Genomic DNA, 23,685 nt, shown 5'->3' with positions numbered 1-23,685 from the left:
CCAGCGAAAAACTTGTGTGGCAAATAGAGCATATTGCAATGTTCTCCTGCTGTTTGATAATTGTAGAAAAGTCCCAAACTGGAAAGAAGTACTTTCAATGCCTGAAGAAGAACTGGAGGTAGTTGGGTGCGTTGATTGCTTCTCTGCAGTGCATACTTCTATTTATGTACAGAGTTGGTGCAGGTCTCTGCTGGGGCCTTATAAATAAGGGAGCTGACCGTGCTGCCTGTGCCACATCCCTCAGAGCAGATTGGATAGTAATGTCAGATAATTTTTTGCCAGCTTCCACAAAGACTAGCTCGTTGTCTTCACCCTAGTCACCATCATCCCCTTCCATGATTCTAAAGCTATCTGGAACATTACTTTTCCCTTGCCTCTCCTGGTGCCCCACGGACTCTGCTGGGGTCCACTCCATGTCCCTGTCATCATCATCAGAAGTGGTGCTTGGAGAAGATGGTGGAGTAGTATCTTTCCTTTTTCTTGCTTGGCGATTTGGGAACCACTGATTCTAAAAAATGAATTTCTTTCTCCGTAAGAAGCTCAGCCTCCTGTTCTGCTCAAAGTTCGGGAAGATCTACTATTGCTGGCTGTGGCTGCTGTCAGCTTTACTCTGTTTCCTGAAGCAACTGGGTACTACTTTGTGAAAGGGACGCCTATCCAATTTAACATCACTGCTCGTCGGCATTACCATGATTGCAGTGGCTGCCTCATTGACAGACATGGTCTTGGGCTTAGGTTGGGGTAGTGCTGTAGATGCATGGGTTCTGTTCCCAGGTTCCTCCCCAGAGGCCGGTGTGGCAGGCACACATCTCCCAAAAAAGGATGTGGTCAATATGCCACTGGAGACAAACTGCTTCTTCTCACTGACCACTTTCTTGGGAGTACCCTTCTCTGGGTCCATCTTAAAGCTCTCAGTTGGCAGTGGCACTAAGCTGCACAAGTGGAAGAGACTGGAGGACTAACTGTACAGGCCTTCTCTTTGGCAGTACTGCAGGTGATATGAAGTATTTTCTCTTGTGCACCTAAAAGCAACCAAGCAAGCAAAACATGTAGGTAGTGAAACATGGCACTGTTGCAGATTGAAATAGTACAGACAAATGCAATATTAGTGTGGTTGGATACTTATGTAATACATACTAATTTAATCAAAGCTTGTAAAGTCAAACCACACCACCATTTCATTTCAAATCAGGCAGCACAACATGCAGGTGTAGCTCTTTGCTTGATCTCCATCTGTTTTAAAGTAGACACCTGTGGTAGTCAGAGAGAGGTGCATTTGTTAAGGGAATAATCCTTAAAAAAACTTTGGCGGCAGGGTGTCCAGGGGAAATGGAATAATCATTAAAAAAAGAATGATGCTGATTTGCCTGCTGTACACCGCAGCCACAGTGTCCAGGATGAAATGGAATACCTAAAGAAAGCGAGTGCTGTAGCGCGGTTGTGCGCCTTTGGTGGATGGATAGATGGATGGACGAATGGATACAGGAGTTGATGTGGATGGATGAATGCATGTATGGATCAAGGCAAAATGCAGAATTAAATCAAATGAAATAAAAAACTTTAAAAAAAAAATCAAAAAAGTGTAAAAATATGGAATTAAAAACAAGAATTTAAAAAATAAAATATACATGGCCAAACAACAACGAGGGGCAATGAGGCATGGGGTACAAAGAAAAACCTATGCAAGCCAATGGCAAAGCCACACTGGCTGGATGCACAAAATGCGTCCCAGCCACATGGTAAAACAACAAGAAGGAGCAAGGAGGCATGGCAAACAACGAACAAATGCAAGCCTATGGCAAAGGGACACTGGCTGGATGCAGAAAATAGCTGCAAGTCACATGGTCAAACAACATCTGCGAACAAGGAGGCTTAGAGAACTACATGGAGAACAAAGACAAATGGGGGACAATGACAAATACACACACGCACACACAAACACACACACACAGGCCATAAGGAGGCAAGGTGGTAACACCGAAGAAAACACTAAGATTAATTCAGCAATGAAAACAATTCAAGTTAATTGAGCTATAAAAATTTCACAACAACAGTACACATGTCATCAAATATTACCCCACAATACAAACACTTTTTGTGAAATAAAATGAAATGCAATCAATAGCCAAGATTTTTTAATTTAATCCAATGCCATCCCTGCCCTAAATGAAGTTTTAAAAACATATACCACTGAAACATTTATTTAATGCACTGATGACTGCTCGTACTGGGCCTACTGGCTAGATGGCCCCTTGGAAATCTAGGCTACATAGTAAAATAATATTGCAAATGTTACAAACATGGAGAAAAGGTACTGAGCTGTGCAACAATTTTCCTTTACAAAAGATGAAAAACCAATTAAATGCAAAATAAATAATAAACTACTTAACTTACTGGAGGTTAAGTATAATAGATATACTTAACCTCCAGGCCACCCACCATGATAACTTTTTTAAATCAAACTAAAGTACAACTAAAGACTAGTGCATGCCCAAGCAAGCAAACAACATCCTTACTCAATAGTTTTGGAACTTACTTGTGTGATTTCACATAAACAAAGTCCTTAAATCCAAAGGTATATCCAGGAGGCAAAGAGAGTGATCCTTCCACCTCGAAATCCAAGAAAAAAGTGACCAGGAGATGGACAAAGCATTGGGAGGAGCCCGTTGGACAGGAACAGGAAGTTGGAGACTCTGGGGACTTCCTTCCTGTAAAAAATAAAAATAAAAGGCTTCTCACACTGAAAAAAAAACTTGAAGGGTCCACTGGAGAAAAACATCTGCTCAAAAATCTCTTCTTGACTAGATTGAGATGCATCCTGAGTAGAAAATCTACTCCAAGTTCATTTGTGCTCGTGAGTGGACTGTTTTGCTGTGACAAACGGGAGCGAAGCAAATGAATGACATTGAAGCTAACAAATGGTAAGCTATGGGTAGGCTATAAGCCCACTGCATGTAAACACAAGTCTTGCAGAGACAGTGCATGCACTGCCTAAGCAAAATCGGAAAATTAGGAATGTCACCTAAAGCCTTTATTTTTTCAATTATCAATGCATACAGCTAAAAATGTGTTCTAGAACTACCTTAATGATCACTGACAATACAAGTAAACAAAAACAGAAAACCTTCATGAAAAATGAAAACAGACAATTTTATATAAAGGCCTATTTATTTATCATGTACGGGCCTTTGCAGAATTTTAAAACATGAACATATGGTAGGTGTTTTAATCTAGGAAAGGTGGCAGTTTTTTGCGCAGATGTCAGTGAGTGTGGATTGACGACCGCCAAGCAAGGTGGAGTGATAATCTTGGCTGAGGAGGTTCATTTGTAGCAGGTCATAAAGCTTTCCTCGATATCTGTGGTAGCTGGACAGAACATGGCTAATGTATGCAGTGCGAGAGACATGCACACGTGTGTCAGCAAGCGCTGCCTTTTTCCAGTACCACTTAGCATTCTGGGACTTGAAGCATGCACCTAGAAATACCAGCATGCAAAGTACTTACTGTTGTATTAAAACCTGAGGTGGCTGAGCTGTTGGAAAAAAAAGCCCAAAACAGCTGAAGGTGTCACACATGTAGACTCATGTAAAGGTGGGCGGCATACCTTTCAAACTGGCTCCATACCGTTCAATGCAGAGCAAAGATGCAGATGGCGTTTCTGCTTTTTCTTTACCCGGAAGTGCGATGTCTACAGCAAAGACATCAACTAGGAAAATCTATGGCTCATGCATTAACTTTTCCGAGTTAATGTATGTGTGATAGCGCGATTTTGGGAAAACAACTATGGAGGGGTCCTAGCTGGGCCTGGACATAATTATAAGTGCCCCTGAAAGTTTATATAGTTGGGGGCCAGGGAGAAGCAGCTCACTTTGGATTAAGGCCTGGGCAATCTACTATGATCTAACAAACTACCCACCATTGAATGTGATTTAGTTTGCCGAACTTAACATATGTGGGTATTCTAAAACTCTTGAAAGTTACAGTAAATAGTAGGTAAAAACGTCACAGTAACTTCTGCCTGGTGCTATTCACAATAAACAGTTACTTTCTCTGTGTCCGTTAAGGAACTATCATAAGCTAAAAAATTAAGCTAGATTCAAGAAATGTCAAATTGTATTTTCAGCCTGCAAAAAAAAAAATCCTTTAGTTAACTCAGTCTGGTGAGAACCCGCTGCAAACATCTGTATGTTATCTGTAAGCAACTGGTTGAAGTCTTTGTTGGAAGACAAGTCAAAGTGCTCGTTCTGGTAATTTGAGAAAGGATATACCTAGATTTGAACCTGTGGTTCGCAGGTTACACACGGATCCCTGCAGAACATGAGTTAACCGGCTGAACATCTTGATGGGAACTAATAACCTACTGTGCCAATTACAAAAATTAATTTAGGAGCACCTCTGTTGGTATGTATTACTTACTACAGTTCAAGATAAACTCATATGTGTCCAGAACAAAAGGGCTCTTTGTGCACAGTGTTCACTGTTTAGTATTCGTTTTATTGTCCATCTTACTCTACTGAATACTCTACTGAATAATGAGTATGTCAACATCCAACTGTTCGACATTATATGTATTTTTCAATTGTTCTATTACATCCGAAAGTCAAACCTAGAGCCACTCAATTAGCCTTTACATGCCAACACCTGTTTCTTGATACATGTTGCTTTTTTAAGGCTTTTTAAGGCATCCAGGTAATACATTTGTACAAATTCCGGAATGCAGAAATGTTCTTTAAGTTACAATCCATTTGATCAGGTACTTCCAGATGAAATGATAACTTCCCTTTCCGTTGTAAGTTAATTGAAAAAAGGTTAAAGACACATCACTGCAGTACTCACAACCTTCTAAGTTACCTTACTGAGCCTGAACAGCTGGTGCCTTAACCCACCAAGTTAGCTTAAACAAAATTCAGTCCTTCACCTCCAGGTTAGAAACGGGTTCAGCTGTCTCTTGCACAATACTACTAACAGTGTTTTCTGATTAATCGAGGTTCGGGTCACATATAGGCAGGGCACATGTTCCTCATCTACTTTATTGGCGAGCCTATTTTTCCTTTCAATAGCTTTTTTTTAACGAAATCATCAAAAGTAAAAAATAAAAATAGAAGCATAATACAGATGAGCAATCTTTTCATCAACGCCATCACCACATTACACCGACTGGGACATCGTGCTATAGTATAAAAACTGCCTGACAGGCCTGATGCAGTTATTGTTCTCATAGCTACTTGATCTGCACAGACGTATCCCTGAGACATCCCGAGGGTAGCCCAGGATCTTCGTAAAGGTTGGAGACGGAGGGGTTAGGGTGGAGACGGGCAGCTCTGGATTCATCATATCAGGCTGTCTAGACATTAACAGGACTTCCTTACATGCTTGGTCGGTATGAAGTCAGGGCTGGTCGGAGGGAAAATAACCCTTTGGTCAAGCAAGGTTGAACCTGGAGAAGGAATGTTCATAGTAGGTGGCAGTAGACTGAGAGACAGTGGACTACGTTGTAAAGGTTGGTTAGGCCTAAGGACAAACCCCATCTTTAATGCATTTGTGGGATCACTGAAAAAGCTCTGCTGCACAGTTTGAGGATAATTGGGAGGTGAAATTGATGTCAGGGACTGCACAGGTGGATAGATGCTGTCCTGGTTTTGTGGCAGAAGAGGGGGCAGACGGGACAGGGCGGTCTGCTCGCTCATGAGTAGGAAAGGTCCAACTCCACTGGGCTTCTGTGGGCGGGAGGGTACACTGATGATGTAATCCTGCTTTAGGTCTGCAGAGCTTTGGATTGGTGCACTTTGTGAAGCAGGAGAGGGAGGCTGAAAGGGAAAGATATGCTGTGTTATCCAGGAAGGTTTTGTTGATTTGAGTAGCTGCAGTAACACAGATGGTATGGTATTGGTTTGCTCTTGGGGATAGTTGACTGTGAAACCCTGATTAACTGACTTGGTGGGCTTGGTCAGTTTTAACAATTGTAATAAACTGTAGCCTGTAAGAGTGATTTGCTGATGGGAAGTGGTCAGCGTAGCACCGTCTTCGACAGAAAGTATGGATGGGGATAGATTAGCAAGAATAATCAGCTGTGTTGCCAGAGGAGGCCTGCTTGTTTTAGTAATTTCTAGGATAGCAAAGAATGTGGAGGGGGTTTCTTTCTTTACTGGCAGGGGATTATTAGGAGAGTCGTTGGTGGAGGAATGAGGAGGCTTTTCAATAGGTTCTACTATATTGGATTTGGGGTGCCCTGCCACATTAATGGTCCTCATTTTGCTAGGTGAATTCCTCTGCTCAGTGCCAGACGAAGATTTGGGTTTTTGGGGGGATTTTAAGAAATAATAAGGTATGCTATTGGTCTGATGCGTTGTGGGCTGCAAACTCTTAAGACTCTGATGAACATCATGGGGAGTTGTGGATTTTGTAGCAGGCATCAGGAAATCATATGAAACGGAGGATGTGTTCTCATGTGGGGGCAAGATATTTGTAGCATCAGTCCTCTGCAGTGTGGCAGAAGAAGGGTTCAGAAAGTCAAAGTTGGTGTACTTGGGATGCTTTTGTGTTGACGTGGAAGCGGTTAGGGGAATCTCTTCCTGAACGATTTGGGAGGAGGAGGAGTTTTTGTCCTGGTTTTGATATTTATTAAGGTCAGGGTCTATTAGAGAGGCCTTTTGTGTGGTCTGGATAGGATACGGCCTTGTGTACGTCGAACGGTGAATAGCTGGAGACAAGGTGTCTGCAAGCATCTCTGTGGTGGTGGCTGCTATCTTGTTTTCCCTCGTGATAGTATTTACAATCCAGTCTTTAAAGAACTGGGTAGAGCTGTAGACTCCCGGTTTCCACGGTTTCGTGCAACCTTTTCCCCAGCTGGTGACTCCAATCACAAAAAAGATGCGAGATTCCGAATCTAGGCACATGAGTGGGCCTCCACCGTCACCCTGCAAACAAGAAGAAGACATTTAGCAATATAAATTCTATGTACCAGTCAAAGTAGAGTACACAAGCATCTTTCCTAATCATTTTTTTCTTATCACTTCTGTATCTACACGTGCATAACATGGATTCAGAAAGCGCAACTTTTCCAAAGCGGAAGCAAGGATAGTAGTATATTCAAGGTACTGATGACATGACTCCAAGAAAAAAATACATGATAAAGCACTTTATGACTTCAGCAACGGACTCAGCTGTAGGAAAATAGTGAGATTTATAGACAAGCTGATGCCTTTACAAGTCTGGTAGGCTTGGGTTTGGGCCACTGACAAAGAGGCAAGTGGATTATTATTTCACACATGACAGACAGCCTAGCAGTATTATTTCATATGTAATGGCCTCTCGGGCATTCTAACCATTCGCCATCAGGCCAATACACTGCCCGATATGAAAAGTTACTAAGCGGGTAAGTCAGGTTGTAGTTGAGGGGCAACATCTGACTAGTCAGTGAACTGCTCTGCCTGAACTCTGACCTCTGTCAAGAGTTCGAGGCCCTCCTCCACCCGCAGGCTTCTGCCCTCTGTCTCTCTGCCTCTCTTCTCCTTTTTTCCTCTTTTGCCTTTGTTCCACTCTGTGTGCTTTTCCTTCCATGTTCTGTCCCTTTTGTGTTAGTTTTATCTTTCACTACATGCGTTTCACTCTCTCCTCCCCGTTTCTTTCTCCTCTAACTCTGCGTTCTCTCTCTCAAACTTTCCCCCCTCTCTCTCTCTCCCCCGCCACTGCTGCTCCTGCGGCCCGCCCCCTCCTCTCCCTCGCGCTGGATCCCCACCGCTGCTGCCCGCCCCCTTTTTTCACGCCGTTTTCCACTCCCGACTCCCAGCTGTCCTCTCCTCCCCCCTCCCTACTTATTGGTGGCCGCTGCGCAGTAGGGCGAGCAACATCACTGACCTAGTCACTGAACTGCTCTGCCTCCTCGTAGCTCCACCGGCAAGCAGAGCCCTTCAGAGTTCGAGGCCCTCCTCCACCCGCAGGCTTATGCCTGCGCCTCATCCCTGGTGTCTAGTGGGAGAGCTCTGCTCTTCTACTAGGCTGCCCTCTGCACCCTCTTCTCCTTTTTTCCTCTTTTGCCTCTGTTTCACTGTTTGTGTGCTTTTCCTTCTGTTTTCTGCCCCTTTTGTGTTCGTTTTATCTTTTGCTTTCTGTGTTTCACTCTGTCCTCTCCATTTCTTTCTCCTCTCAGTCTGCTCTCCCTCTCCCTCTCGCTCTCCCCCTCTGTCTCTCCCCTGCCGCTGCTGCCCCACCCCCCTGGTCTACCCCCCTGCTCTCTCTCGCACTAAATCCCCGCTGCTGCTGCCCCCGCGGCCCACCCACTTTTTTGAACCGTTTTCCACCTCCGCCCCCGCCTCACAGCTGTCCTCTCTTCCCTCCCTCCCTCCCTACTTAATGGCAGCCACTGCATGGTAGGACGAGCAACATCACTGACCTAGTCAGTGAACTGCTCTGCCTCCTCGTAGCTCCACCGGCAAGTCGAGCCCCTCATTTCTCTGAACTCTCACCTCTGTCAGGAGTTCGAGGCCCTCCTCCACCGCAGGCTTCTGCTCATCCACCTCCCACCAGGCCATCACGAGGCTCACCCGCGGACCCTTCTCCTGCCTGAGCTGCACCTTCACCAGCCTCCATGCCTGCGACCCGTCTCTCAGGGCAGTAAGCAACTATCTCAGATGCATCCTACTCAACACCGGCTCCGTCCACAAACACGCCATTGAACTCTGGAACCTGCTCAACTCAGTCTTCCCGGACGTCACCTTCCTGACCGAGATCTGGATGAACCCCTCCTCAGCGCCCAACATCGCCATAGCCATCTCGGACGGCTACAAGATCACCTGTAGGGACCGCATCAACAGAGCAGGAGGAGGCATCGCCATCGTCCACAGGAATACCCTCAGAATCACGACCAGCATCGAAGATACCCTCAGCGCCCCTGAACACCTACACTTCCAGATCCACACCAATCCAAACACCACCCTCAGAGGGACCCTCGTCTACAGACCCCCCCGGACCCTAACAGCCGTTCAGCTACTCCATCACCGACATCGTCAGCACGCACGCCCTCGCATCCACAGACTACATACTCCTTGGGGACCTGACCTTCAACCTCGAGAACACCAACGACAACAACTCCACCACTCTGCTCCACAACCTCGCCAACCTCGGACTCAAGCAGCTCGACACAACACCCACCCACTCTGCAGGAAACACGCTCGACCCAGTCTTCTCCGCCAGCATAAATGTCTCCTTCAGCCACACCACCAAACTCTACTGGACCGACCACCGCTACATCCTGTTCACCTTTGAGAAACCCACAACGCACAACCACCCGCAGCGGGTTCCTCGCTGGAACAAGGTCACCGAAGACCAGCTGATCACCACCCTCTCCCGGAACCCACCAATTGACACCGCCGACACAGCAGCCCGCAACCTCAGGCAATGGATCGACGACTGTGCCAACACTCTCGCCCGAATCAAGAAACCTTCAAACAGACGCACCGACAGAAAGGCCATCTGGTTCACTGCCGACCTCCAAAAATCCAAGCAAACATGCAGAGGACTTGAGAAGAAGTGGCGCCAAGAACAGACACTGGACAACCACACAGCCCTCAAGAACGCCATCCGCAGACACCACCAACTCATCCGAAACGCCAAAAGAACCTCCTTCAAAGAACACATCGACAACAATGCACACAGCTATAAGGAGCTCTTCAACATCATGAAGGAACTCTCCAACCCCGATTCCAATGCCAACGACATCCTGCCATCGCAAGACCTCTGCGACTCCCTAGCCACCTTCTTCTACCGCATGATCACAGACATCCATGACAGCTTAAATTCCCAGACCCCCGTCAACCCTCGACATCACAGACTCACCGCCGCCATCCACACCAACCTCCTGCTCTCCTGGACCCATGTCAATGACTACAACACCATCAAAATCATGAACACCATCCCCTCCGGCTCACCATCCGAACCCTGCCCTCACCACATCTTCAACAAAGTGAGCTCCTTCATCGCACCCCCAACTCCAGAAGATCATCAACAGCTCTTTCGAGACAGCCATCTTCCTAGAGAGCTGGAAACACACCGAGATCAAGGCCATCCTCAAGAAACCCAAAGCGGACCCAAAGGACCTCCAGAACTTCCAGCCCATCTCCCTGCTCCCTTTCCTCGCAAAAGTAATCGAGAAGATTGTCAACAGACAACTGACCCGCTTCCTTGAGGAGAACAACACTCTGGACTCATCCCATTCCGGATTCCGCAGCAATCACAGCACCAAAATTGCCCTCATCGCCGCCACTGACGACATCAGGACCCTACCTAACAACGGCGAAACTGCAGCCCTCATCCTCCTCGACCTCTCGGCCGCCTTCAACACCGCCTGCCACCACGCACACGCCTCAATGACACAGGGATCCTCGACAGAGCCCTGGACTGGATCACCTCCTTCCTCATTGGCAGAACCCAGAGAGTCTGCCTCCCTCAATTCCGCTCTGAAGCCACCAAGATCATATGCAGCATACCCCAAGGGTCATCCCTCAGCACGACCCTCTTTAACGTGTACTTGACACCGCTCACAAACAGCATCTATTCACACGATCTCAACTTCGTCTCATATGCCGATGACGCTCAGCTGATCCTCTCCCTCACCAAGGACCCGCCACGCCAAAACCAACCTCCACGAAGGAATGAAGGCCATCACCGAATTGATGAAGAACAGCTGCCTAAAACTGAACTCTGACAAGACTGAGGTCCTCATCCTCAGCCCCACCCCCTCCATCTGGGATGACTCCTGGTGGCCTACCACACTGGGAACCGCACCAACACCCACCCACCATGCATGCAACCTGGGCTTCATACTGGACTCATCGCTATCAGTGACCCAGCAAGTCAATGCCGTCTCTTCCTCCTGCTTCAACACCCTCTGCCTGCTTCAGAAGATCTACAGATGGATCCCCACCGGAACCAGAAGGACAGTCACCCAACCCCTCGTAAGCAGCAGACTGGACTACAGCAACGGCTTCTACGCAGGAACCACGGCCAAGCTCCAGAAAAGACTGCAATGCATACAGAATGCCTCTGCACGCCTCATCCTGGACATCTCCCGCCACAGCCACATCACAGCCCACCTGAGCGACCTGCACTGGCTCCCCGTCAACAAGAGAATCCGCTGACCTTGCCTTCGCCACCATTCCACATATCCATAGAACGACCACCGGTGGCAGATCGTTCTCCCACCTTACCACCAAAACGTGGAACACCCTTCCTATCCACCTGCGACAGACACAGGACCTGCTAACCTTCAAGAGACTCCTCAAGACCTGGCTGTTCGAGCAGTAGCAGCACCCCCTGCCCCACTCAGCGCCTTGAGACCCTCACGGGTGAGTAGTGCATTTTACAAATGCTATGGCTGATTTATTGAGGGGCCTCACGGAAACAGCTGCTTGGAAACTTAGGGTGAGGCCTCGAGCCTAGTCCAGGCCACACAAGGGCATGTGATTGCTGGGCAAAGTCCTCCACAAACCATGAGACCTCTTTCTTCATAGATGTCATGGCACCCAGGTAAAAAACCCTCCTGCAGTTTGCTTTCGTACGTGGACGTGCTGGACGCCCACAGGTGAATATATCAATATTGGGACGTGAGATTTCACAATAGGCTATGTGGAGAGGGTTTTGCGGTCTTGTGCCTTCCAGAGTCTCTCACAAGCCTGCCCAAGTATCCCACAAGCTGTAATTCATTTGTAACTCTCTGATAAAACTTTCATTCACTTTACTGTAGCTCATTCCCCCTCTACCTCCTTTGTATCCCCCGTCCTATCTCTCCTGTTAACTTGCTCTCTACCAGCCAGTCATGCTGCTTCGACTGGATACCCAAAGTGCACTGCTGCTGTTTGATGAGTTTCTATAATTTTGGGAAAGACAATTTTATACACAACTCTCGTTCCTAATTCCCTAACACGGTCCTTTTATTTCCTATCTCCTAGATTCCCTCTTTCATCTCTTCTACACTCCCCCAGTGCTTGAAGTTGACCATAGAAGGGCATAAAGTGCTATAAATATATCCAACATATTATATTCGAGCTTTATGTATTAAGAAGCACATCGAAGCATAGAAGTTAATGTCGCACCTCTTAAAATTGTTCAGTTTTAGATTCATGCAATTTTTAGCCTATATTGCAACGTGATAGTCTCGGACTACATTCCTGTTTTAAATGGTATTATTTTTCCCTTTGACAGTTCCAGAATGTACAAATTCGTTAGACATTACTTACAATGGTTTATCAGAATTTCTAGACCCCAGGTATAGGCTACATTGAATAACGTTTAAGTTTGAGTTCTGTAATTCATTTATTTTGACTGCAAGAGCTTTCCATCGCTGTGTGTCTTGGTTGATTCCCCACACTGTCTATATATTCCCCCAGTTTCGCTTAGACTTTTCGTAATGGCTCTCACTTCCACTTAGCACTTTCCCCTGCTTAACTCTCTACGTTTATTGTCCTTCATCTCAGCAACAGGTGACAGGGATTTTGCGAGGGATAGATCGATCGATAGATATCCAATGGCACTTGCAATACGGCAGACGGGATATCCGTCACCTTAGTGAATGAATAACCCATCTGCCGAACTCTAAATCAGGCCCTAAATGTGATTTCGCTTTTCAATGTGATACGACCTTGGTGCTTTTTGTCCAGTGGTATTCTGCACCTAAAAGTAATTTTACTCTTAAATGTGTTTTGTGCTTGTAAAGGTTCCCCACACTTTTGCTGCAGTTGCACCAAGGTTGGTTTTGGACCACAGCGGGCTGCCAATCAGATGTGAATTCATATTGATGCACAACTTATACACCTGATTTGGTATCTTACTAATGCACTTTCGATTTATACGGAGTGTTTTTTCATCCTACTATTGCTGACTTGGCACCATTGTTAATTTTGCACCTAACTGTGATTTTTGATCCTAAAGTTGTTTCCATAATTCTAAATATATTCCATTTAGAGGAACTGTGCATCTAAATGTGTTTTTGCTCTTAAAGGTAGTTGCATAATCCAGTGGCTTGGCTGTTGATGATGGCCAATGCGTGAGGCTCTTGCTCCAGCCTTTCGCCATATATCCAACTCCAGCCTCCTGGAAGCTGCCAAGGACATGATCCTGCTCCAGGGGGATCGCAGGACTGTGCGTCAGGCACGGGCTGTGCTATTGTGGCTGTGGGTGGCCCATGGCGGGACTTGCCGTGAGGAAGGTCTGAGTGGGAACGACGGTCCCGGAGGTGCCATGCCTGTGCTTGATCGTGCTGCCAGCAAGGCCTGGAACTATCGCTGCACCTCCTGGGTCATTGATTGGGCTTTGTTTGGTGATGGCGGGCTCACCAAGAAGCACATGGGAGTTAGAGCAGTTTCTCTTGATATCCGTTACTGGGGCTTTGGTGCAAAACAGAAGAGGCGTGCAACACCAGCCAACATAAGTCAGGAAGCCCACAAAGGAACAGGCAGCTGAGGATGGGGCAGCAGCTTTGTTGGCCGCAACTGGGCTCACTGGAGGGGACCCTGTGGACTGGAAAGGATGATACTTGGCCAGATGTCCAATTGGAGCAGTCAGCCTCAGGTTTTACTTTCACTAGCAGACAGAGTCTGCCCTGTTTGATGCCACAAAGAGCAGAGAACATGGTTTGACAGTATGGACCATTAAGAGTGAGCTGGTTCGTTGGGGTGATGTGTACTAGACGGTGCTCTACATTGCTGCGCACTACTGGGAGGTGTAGAGGGGCGGCCTGTGGGAGGTAGCCCACATGGATTGGTTATTGAAGGGGGAGAGCCAAGTTTGGTCTGCTGTGTGGTGCTGAACTTGCTGTGTGGTGCTGGACTTGCTGAAATGGCCCACCTGTTGCTGGTCAGGAATTACTCTCACAGTTTTTCATAGATAAGATATGTGTAACTTACATCATCTGTGTCCTGTTTGAATGTCCCCTGTTGTTGTGGCAATTGTAAGTGGCTGACTTGGGTGGGTTGAGGCTGTCGCAGGGTTTCTCCATGTCCTGGTTGTGCGGCGTTTACACCCCCATACCCTTGTCCACTTATGCATGGATAGTGGCAGTTTCGTAGACCTGAGGTTCACCATGTCTATGTTTGGATGGCTGGCTGTTGCTGGTCCGCTCTGGGGTCAGGGAGTTTGGATCTGTTCATCTGTTTGCTGAGTTCTAGGCTTTGGCTATCCATTTGGATTGAGAGATGCTGCACAGTGGGAATGGGCCCTTGGGAGGCCTGCCATGAAGAGGGATGGGGAATGCAGGTGTGATGGCATTACCTGAAGGGTTTAGACTGTTCATGTGGAACATCAGGGGCATGGGATCTGCTACAGAGTGCCAGAAGATCCATCAGTTCTTAAAGCGTAAGGCAGTTTTAATTGCCCTTTTCAGGAAATGCACTTCACTAAGGTCAAGGTGCAACAACTCCAACAATGCTGGAGGGGACAGGTGTATGCCACAGAAAACGTTGCCAGGGGGGCCCTGGTTTGGGTTAGGCAGGAGTCCCCTTTGAGGAACTGAAAGTCAGAACAGATACGGAAGGGAGATATGTGTAGTGGAAGGAAGACTAGATGGTAAGCCACTAATTATGGGTCTGTATAGGCTCCAAACCAGGACCAGTTGGCTTTCCTCTCCTTTTTGTCTGCATGACTGAGTATGAATGCTGATAGGGATTTTCTTCTTGGGGGAAACTTCTGCTGTGTGGCTGATACTGACCCGGACTGTTCTACTTTGCCTTTGCCGGGAGCCTCTACACACAGGGTGGTGATGGGGCTCTGGGATTGGATGAGGAGCTGGGGACTAGAAGATGTCTGGAGGGTGCATCACAGATTGGAGATAGAATACTCCTATTACTCCAGCCTTTATGCGCTGCAAGTCCACCTAGATAAATTTCTCTGCACAGGGAGACTGTGTCATTTTGTTAAGCATCCTGAATACCTCAGTCGCATTATTTCTGATCATAGCCCACTGGTGATCCACCTCCATCTGGGGGAAAGGGGGATGCCCTGCAGTCCTTTTTGGCAATTGGGCCCCAGTGCACAGCAGGACCCCACGTTTTGGGAGGGCTCCGGGAGGCAATTTCGCATTATTTTGAGAACAATCAGAGCTCAGCATCTGCCTGCCTTGTCGAATGGGAGGCGTTCAATGTGGTGGTACGAGGACTCTGCTAAGTGGGGATCAGGAGGGGCCGGGAGCGAGACCTCAATAAACTGGAGAGTGACATTCATTGCTTGGACAACCAACTGGGCCTGGATGATGGGGTAGGGGCGAGATTGGCAGAGACCAAAAAGCAATAGAGTGTTCTTTTGGAGAAACTTTGGTATCATATTTACCAGGAATATATTGCCCAGGCACACGTGCTGCGGGTCCCATCACACCTCAGGAAATCAAAAGTGCCGTACGAGACATAGCATGAGAAAAATCCCCTGGGGTAGTTGGCCAGCCGGGGGAATTTTACTCTGTATTTGCTGGGTTACCAGTGCCGAGGCTGACTGCCATCTATGCTGCAGCCTTGGCAAATGGATACTTTCTGCTTTCACTAGGGACACAATGGTGTCCTGCTTCAGGATTCTATCCATGTTGAACATGGACCTCAAGATCCTAAGCAACTTTCTGGCAATGTGATAACTCCCGCACATGCAGAAATTGGTGCATCCGAACCAGTGAGGATTTATCCCCCAGTGCAACACCTCCCTGAATATGCATCATTTGTATATGCTCATTATTCATCATTGCAAGGGGATGGACAGGTGGGGATAGTGTTGATCAACCTGGAAAGGGTGTTTGAACTAGTCAGTTGGTCATTTCTGGAGAGGATCATGCTGGTTATAGGACTGGGTGTCGCATGGGTGCTATGGTTATGCCTGCTGTATACTAGCCCCACTGCCAGGGTGTGGAAGGGGCACACAATATCCAGTTTATATGAGGTTCATCGGGGTACAAGACAGGGGCGCCCTCTAACTCCGCTCTTGTTTGCAATGGCCACTGAACCGCTGGCAGAGCTGTGTAGGGACCGAGGTCAGGGAAGCAGCAGGGTGCTGGAGGTGACTGAACACCTCATTTCTTTATAGGCATTATTATACGTGCCCAATATAGAGACAGACATTTCCTTCCGGCTCCAGAATTTGGTGTGGTCTCAGGGCTGCGGGTGAACCTCTTGAAGTCCCACATTTTCCCTCTGCAGTCAGGACTGGATAGGTCTAGCGCCTTAGTTCTGGTTCAATCTACCCATGTGGATCTCGACCCTAAGGTTCAGACAGCTGGACTCATTGCTTCAGAAGCTTATATGGGACGGAGGTCACTTGGGGGGGAAGCCCCGGAGACCCTCAAGCGGTCTATCCTGGATGAGGGTCTTGGAGTGCCAGACTTTGAGCCCTATTTCCTGGCCTATTCAACTGCAGTAGATCACTAGGTGGCTGGATGGGGCAAATATGGGGGAGCTGGGATGGTTGAGTACTGCACCTAATCAGGGTGCTTTGCTGGCACAGCTTCTGTGGTGAGTGCCCCAGGGCAAGTGGGATGGCATGCTACTATCAATGGCTCTTAGATGCTGGGACGATGTGTTTTGTTGTATGCGGTATTGGCCGTTGCATGCTCTGGTCTTCCCACTAGTGGAATTGCCCCATGGTGGCCTCCCTTCCTTTTTTACAGCAACACAATTGGCGACATGGATGGAAGTAGGATTGATCACTGTGGGAGACCGCTATGAGGCCTTGGCACCCCTGGCCTCCTTGATAGACTACCATGGCCTACCCCTGGAACAGTTCCTTCAATATGAGGCACCTGTTCAGACTTTTATGGCTCTTTAGGATAAAGGGAAGGAGGAACCAGAGTCAAACATTGTTCTTCCACTGTTACTGTCCAAGGGGACGGGGTGGAATGTAGTGAAATGGCTTTATTCTGCTGTTAATGGGATGAATAGGAAACCTCTATCAGCATTCCAAACAAAGTGGAAGGAGACCTTAGGCAGAGACATACCCAATCGAGAATGGGCAAAAACGTTAGTCTACCCACAGTAGGTCTTGCGCAATACATGTCTTAAATATATTCAATTCAGTTACCTTAATCAAATGTACCTGACACCCAAGAAGTTTACTGCAATCTACATGGGGGTAGGGGGAGTCCGGTCATTGCCCTCGTAGTGTATTTGAAGTTCTGGTGAACTGTGGTTTAGAGGTTTAGAGGAATGCTCCACCATACTATGCATTGTACCCTGGAGATGTGTTTGCTGGAGTCCTTTCCAGGCCAAAAACAGGTTCCTTGATTTGGCCCTTATACTGGCAAAGAGGCAACTTGCCATGACCTGAAAGTCAGCAGGGAGCCCTGTGGTATCTAGGTGGGAGGCTGCCGTTAAGGAGTGGGCTAGTGCAGAAAAATTACCACTCCAAAACGAGGAAGCCAGGGGGTTAGGAGGTGCCCCATAGCACCTCTTTTGTCAGAGGTGCTGAATGCCCTTGATAATTACGAGAGCTGTACAGGTTCCTCTACTAGTGACTCCAGGTTGAAGGAGGGGGACAGTGAAGCTATAGTCTAAAGACTATCATGCTACCTTCATTACCTTCATTATGAGAACCTCCAGCTTGATATTTAGAGCCCTCTAGAGGAATAGACGAATGAGTTCTGTGGGGGTGGAGGTTGGTATGATCTTTTCCCTGATAGTTCTTACCTGATAGTGCCTACCTGATAATGGGGGACAGCTTCATGATCTGGCCTCCAGGAAACATGCATGCCAAAATGGACCTATGATGATGAGTCTGGACCCAATTGTTTGACTTGTTTTGTTATTGTGAATGTTTGCAGGTCTATTCTGTATTTCATTAGCAATGCACAATAGCCACAAATGTACTGACGCCAGATCAGACGGGGGAAAGGGTGCCTCCCTGCGCTATTATATCAGTACTGAGTTGACACGTTGGGATATTCTGTTCTGAAGGTTGATGTGCATGTGTACCCCTTTATAGACATGGGGAAGGGAATTTCAGATGTGCTACTGCAATGTGTGTACCATTGATCTTATGTAAAACCTAATAAACATATATTTTTTTAAATGTAGTTCCATAATCCCAATTATATTGTATCAAGGGTCCAACCAACTCTTCTACAAATACACAAGACAAAAAAATCCAAGTAAAAAAATATCCAAGTAAAAAAAAAAAATAAGGTGAAAAGAGTCAGTTTAATGTTCAACATCTAATGTTTGAAACATCTAATGTTTGAAACTGGACAAAGTAGTTTTCAGGACAATCGTTCAAAGGTTGCCACCATTGCTTCATAATTAGATGACAGGCATGGTGCTGTCATAGACCAGAGAAAATTCAGGTCTCAGAGGAGAGAGTTTTGTGCTGGTGCTGCTTTCAGGGATGACTATGATTTATTGACTGCTATACAAAATGTTTTTTTATGGTGAAATTGCCCTGAGATGTGGGCAGACGTTTTGTAGTTGTATAGAACCTTACCAGGTTGCAAAAGTATTATGAAGTCATAGTATAAAAGCAAAGTTATTTAGATGTATACCTCTTAGCCACTGGAATCCAGTGTAAGGTACGAAAGTGGCCAGAGACTGATTGGTAGTGAGGATTTGTTTTACAAAGTCCAGTTGCTGCATTTTGGACAGTTTGTAGATGATGTGACAGATGTGTGGGTAGGTCAAGGTCCAACAAATTGCCCTAACCGAGACAGGAAGTGATTAGGGAAATGGGTGGCCAAGATGTTAGAGATGTGAATGGAGAAAGAAAGCTTGTAATCTAACCAGATACAGGTTTTTGGTAGAAGAAGTAGGCTGAAGAAGCTGGCTCAGTTCATTGGGCCACACTTCCAAAGACCAAGAAATATGTTTGTTACAAAAAAAGAAGATTCTGTTTTTTCACTATTATGCTTTAGATAATTGGAGCTTGTTCAGTGGGCCTGCAGCAATCAGGATGTCCTGATTGATGGGTTTTGGAGATAGGAACAGTGTTCTGAATGTTATCAGCATAGGAAAAAACCTCAAAGCCAACAAAATGCACTAATTAAAGAGGGTAGTATTCAAGGAGGAGCCTTGAGGACCCCTTGAATCATAATTGTAGGAGCAGAGGAGAAAGGGGCCAAAAAGATGGACAGAGACCAACTGGTTAGAAATGATGCAAGCCATTTGGTGGCCAGCTGGCATACCCTATTTTCTAGAAGCCTCCTGAGAAGGGTGGTGTGCAGGTTTGAAGCCCAGCTGTGTGGAGCTGAGCAGACAGTTATCTTCTAAATATTTGACTAGCTGAACATGTTTTTCAAGAACTTTAACAGGGGCAGCAGTGAAGAGATAGGATGATAGCTGGCGGCAAGTCTCTAGACCGAGGAGGGTTTTCTCAAGAGAAGGAACACTGTTGCATGTTTTCGTGCAGATGAAATCACCATTGTGGTGTGGAAAATATTCTCTAGAGCAACAAATGATAGATCAGGGTGGATCCCAAAGAGAAAATAGGTGGCTATAAGATAGTGGATTATTGATTGAGGAAAGTGGAAGCCCCACTCAGCTAAAAACCATAATCCTTTTCTGGGTGAACCTATGCTTAACCCTCTGGTAGCTTGTCAGAAAAGCAGTCAGGCTCAACTTGGATGCAGTGTGTAAAGTATTTATGTAGCACACACACACAGTAGTTATGTGAAAACACAACACAAGAAAAATCCCAAACCAATGTAGACTGTTAGAAATGGGGTCTTTGGTTGGCAGTCAGGTTACTCCCTGTCCAAGCAAGGACCCTCACTCTAGTCAGGGTAAAAGAGAATCACCCTCAGCTAACCCCTGCCTACCCCCTTGGTAGCTTGGCACGAGCAGTAGGCTTAACTTCAGAGTGCTAGGTATAAGGTATTTGTACCAATACACACAGTAACATAATGAAAACACTACAAAATGACACAACACAGGTTTAGATAAAATAGAGAATATTTATCTAAATAAAACAAGACCAAAACAACAAAAATCCACAATACACAAGTCAAGTTATCAATTAAAAAGCAAAAAGAGTCTTCATGTAGTTTTAAACACACACTAACGCTGTTAGCGTGAACATGTACCTTGGGTGCATCAAAAATAGCCCCGCACAGGCAAATGTGCATCAAAAAAGGGCTTGCAATGCGTCAATTTCACTCACGAGCGAGACCTTGCGTCGTTCCTCCTTTCGTCAGGTCGGGGCACGTCGTTTCTTCTCTCCACAGGAAAGCGATGCGTTGATTCGGTCAGCACTCTCGGGTCTGGCCAGGCCTTGCATTGTTTTTACACACCCATCTGTGTTTGCATCGGAAATACAGCCGCACAATGAACCAAAAACCACGCAGTGCGGGTTGCAATCTCACTAGCCCCCGTCAGCGATGCTTCGCTTAATTTCTCCAGCTCCGTGCGTCGATCTTCTGTCACGTTTCAGACGAGCGTCGATTTTCAGCCCTGAAGTCGGCGGCGCATCTATTTTTCAGCCGCAGGTCCCATCAATCTTTTCCCCACACGCGTTCTGTGCGTGGATTTCTTCCTCTTAGGCTCTCAGCTTCTCCTTTTAGGGTCCCAGGAACTGGATGGGCACCAAAGGGCAGAGTAGTAGTAGTCTTTCAGACAGAGACTCCAACTGCTGGCAGAGAGAAGTCTTTGCTGTCCCTGAGACTTCAAACAGCAGGAGGCAAGCTCTAAATCAAGCCCTTGGAGGATAGCTCCACAAAGCACAGTCACGGGCAAGGCAGCTCTTCTTCCTCAGCTCTTTTCCAGGCTGAGGTTTCTCTTGGTTTCCAGACGTGTTCTCTGGTCTGTGGTTTAGGGTGCCCTTTTTATACCCAATTTCTCCTTTGAAGTAGACCTACCTCAAAGCAAAGTCTCTCTTGAATGTGAAATCCTGTCTTGCCCAGGCCAGGCCCCAGACACTCACCAGGGGGTTGGGACTGCATTGTGTGAGGGCAGGCACAGCCCTTTCAGGTGTGAGTGACCACTCGTCCCCTCCCTCCTAGCACAGATGGCTCATCAAGAAATGCAGACTACACCTTCGTGCCCTTTGTGTCACTGTCTAGTGTGAGGTGCAACCAGCGCAACTGTCAAACTGACCCAAACAGGGAATCCACAAACAGGCAGAGTCACAGAAATGGTATAAGAAAGAAAATGGTAACTTTCTAAAAGTGGCATTTTCAAACACACAATCTTAAAATCAACTTTACTAAAAGATGTATTTTTAAATTGTGAGCTCAGAGACCCCAAACTCCACATGTACATCCGCTCCCAAAGGTAATCTACACTTTAATCAGATTTAAAGGTAGCCCCCATGTTAACCTATGAGAGGGACAGGCCTTGCAACAGTGAAAAACTAAACATATAAAACACATTACTATGGCCCTCATTATGACACTGGCGGTAACTACCGCCTACCACCACGGTGACGGCCGCCAACATACGGCCGCCTTGGCTACCAGCCGTCTACACATATCATGACCGCCGACAGTATACCGTCAGAATGCTGGCAGAACACCGCCGACTGTCATGGCGCCGGACGGCGGTAAAGCGGCGTTGCTGACAGGAGCACCTCAACGCCAGCATAACACCGCCAACCGTATCATGACCAATGATATGGCCTGGTGGTGTTTTGCTGGCGGACGCTGCTGCTGACAGCAGCTCCACGGACCGTCTCCAGCCGGAGGACCACCTGCAAGCAGGTAAGTCAGGTTCTCTGACAGGCCAGGGGGGTGGGGGATGTTGTGTGTATGTGGGGGGTATGTGTGTATGTTTTGGAATGCGTGCATGCGGGTGTGAGTCGCGTTGAATGTGTGCGTGGATGAGTGATTGTGAGTGTTGTGTGTTGTGAATGCATGTGTGTGACAAGGTATGTTGGTGTGTGTTGGTGTGTGTTGATATGTATGTGTGCATGCGTGGGTGGTGGTGGGTATGCGTGTGTGTATATGGGTGCGGGTGTGTATATGTGCGGGGGCAGGAGAGGGAGAGGGAGGGTGGTTGAGGACATGTTTTTCGTGGCAGTAAGTTTGGAACTAAAACCATGGCGGTAGGCCGGGTCGTATTCCCGAGGGTGGGATTGTGACGGCCCCCGGGCTGGAGACCGAAGTCTCCAGCCCAGCGGACGTTACCACCCTGGCATTCGGTTTGTTTAAGTGGCGGACTTTGATGGCGGTTACCGCCAGGGACAAAATCCCATATTTTTTTTACCGCTGGCCTGCCGCTTTAACGCCGACCGCCAGGGTTGAAATGAGGGCCTATATGTCCTACCTTAACCATACACTGCACCCTGCCCTTGGGGCTACCTAAGGCCTACCTTAGGGGAGCCTTACATGTAAGAAAAGGGAAGGTTTAGGGCTGGCAAGTCGGTAAACTTGCCATGTCGAATCTACAGTTAAAATTGTACACACAGACACTGCAGTGGCAGGTCTGAGACATGATTACAGAGCTACGTATGTGGGTGGCACAACCAGTGCTGCAGGCCCACTAGTAGCATTTGATTTACAGGCCCTGGCACCTCTAGTGCACTTTACTAGGGACTTACTAGTAAATCAAATTTGCCAATCATGGATAAACCAATCAACAATACAATTTGTTCAAAAGCCAACAGCAACGGGTCAGAAAAAATAAGAGGCAGGAGGCAAAAAGATTGGGGATGTCCCTGCAAAAAACTCAAAAGTCTAACATAGACGAATACAGTAAATTGTAATAAATACAATGATATCAGAATTATGAAAATCTAATCAGTAGAACCGGAAATATTCAATTTCAAGGTTTTAGTGACAATGGCACCTCAAAGCATAACTCGTGGGTATCTGATCGCATTAGACCAGGGGAAAGTCTCAAGGTCAGGCCAACTGTGATGAAGCTCGGGTTGTATACTGAGACCAGGTTAGTTTTGCTGAAAGGTTACCTGCAAAGTCTGTTCTGTTCACGTTGGAGGAGGCCACAAGGACAGGGTTGAGTGTCACGGATGGTTGTCGCTGCAAAGCGAAGAGCTGGTGGGGCATCACGGATTGTCATTGCTGTAGCTTAGCGCTGGCGGTCGTTGCGGCTGTCGTAGCTGTAGCGCAAAGTGCATATATAAAGTTGCCGGTCATCATGGATAGTTGCATTTGGAGGAAAGGACAGTTCTCACAGGAAGTTTGCGTTATCGGTCATCACAGGTTCGCAGTTGGAAGGAGCCCAAGATTCATAGTTTTTACTTTATTTTCAGGAGGATTACACTCTGATGCCATCCATGGGAACTGGGGAGGCACCTCTTGGGGATCAGGCACTGAATGCACTACAGGCCAGCAGGATTCCCACAAGTCTCAGCAGGTCATCTGGGCAGCTGCAGAGAAGCCTCTGAAGCTTCAGTAAGCTGACCTTTGGAATCGCCCTGATTAGTTTGGGATGAAGGCAAGCAGGTACAGTCTTCCTTATCAGACAGCAAGGCAGTCCTTCAAGCAGCAAGGCAGACCTCTGGTAGCAGGGCGGCGCTTCTTCTGTAACATCCACAGGTGTAGGAGTGTTCTGATGCGCAGCTCTGGAGGTCTAATACTTACACCTGGCGCAAGCTATTGTAGGGTTTCGGGGGTCCTTGTCCTAACGCCAGATCTAGTTCTGGTATGTTCTTCCTCTATCATGGCTCTAAACACTCTAGGGGTGACAAAAGGCTAAAAGGCTGGGCAGGCCCATCCAGGCAGGTCAGGTTTCAAGTTCCTTTGTGTGTGCAGGAGACAAAGCCCTTTGTAAGTGGGGCTGAATG

General features: G+C 47.1%; 1 protein-coding gene across 1 annotated transcript in view; it reads right to left on the bottom strand.

Annotated features, from left to right (window-relative positions):
• Positions 1-3,188: 3,188 nt before the first annotated feature.
• Positions 3,189-23,685, bottom strand: part of LOC138287195 (uncharacterized) — an 81,707-nt gene continuing 61,210 nt past the window's right edge. The window contains exon 3 of the mRNA XM_069227556.1: positions 3,189-6,917. Within this exon, the coding sequence (XP_069083657.1) occupies positions 5,352-6,917 (1,566 nt within the window). The 3' untranslated portion in view covers positions 3,189-5,351. The remainder of the gene's footprint in view (positions 6,918-23,685) is intronic.

This window comes from Pleurodeles waltl, chromosome 4_1 (assembly GCF_031143425.1).
Source record: "Pleurodeles waltl isolate 20211129_DDA chromosome 4_1, aPleWal1.hap1.20221129, whole genome shotgun sequence".
Taxonomy (NCBI): Eukaryota; Metazoa; Chordata; class Amphibia; order Caudata; family Salamandridae; genus Pleurodeles; species Pleurodeles waltl.
The sequence above is the reverse complement of the archived record's forward strand: the minus strand, read 5'-3'. Positions and strand labels throughout refer to the sequence as shown.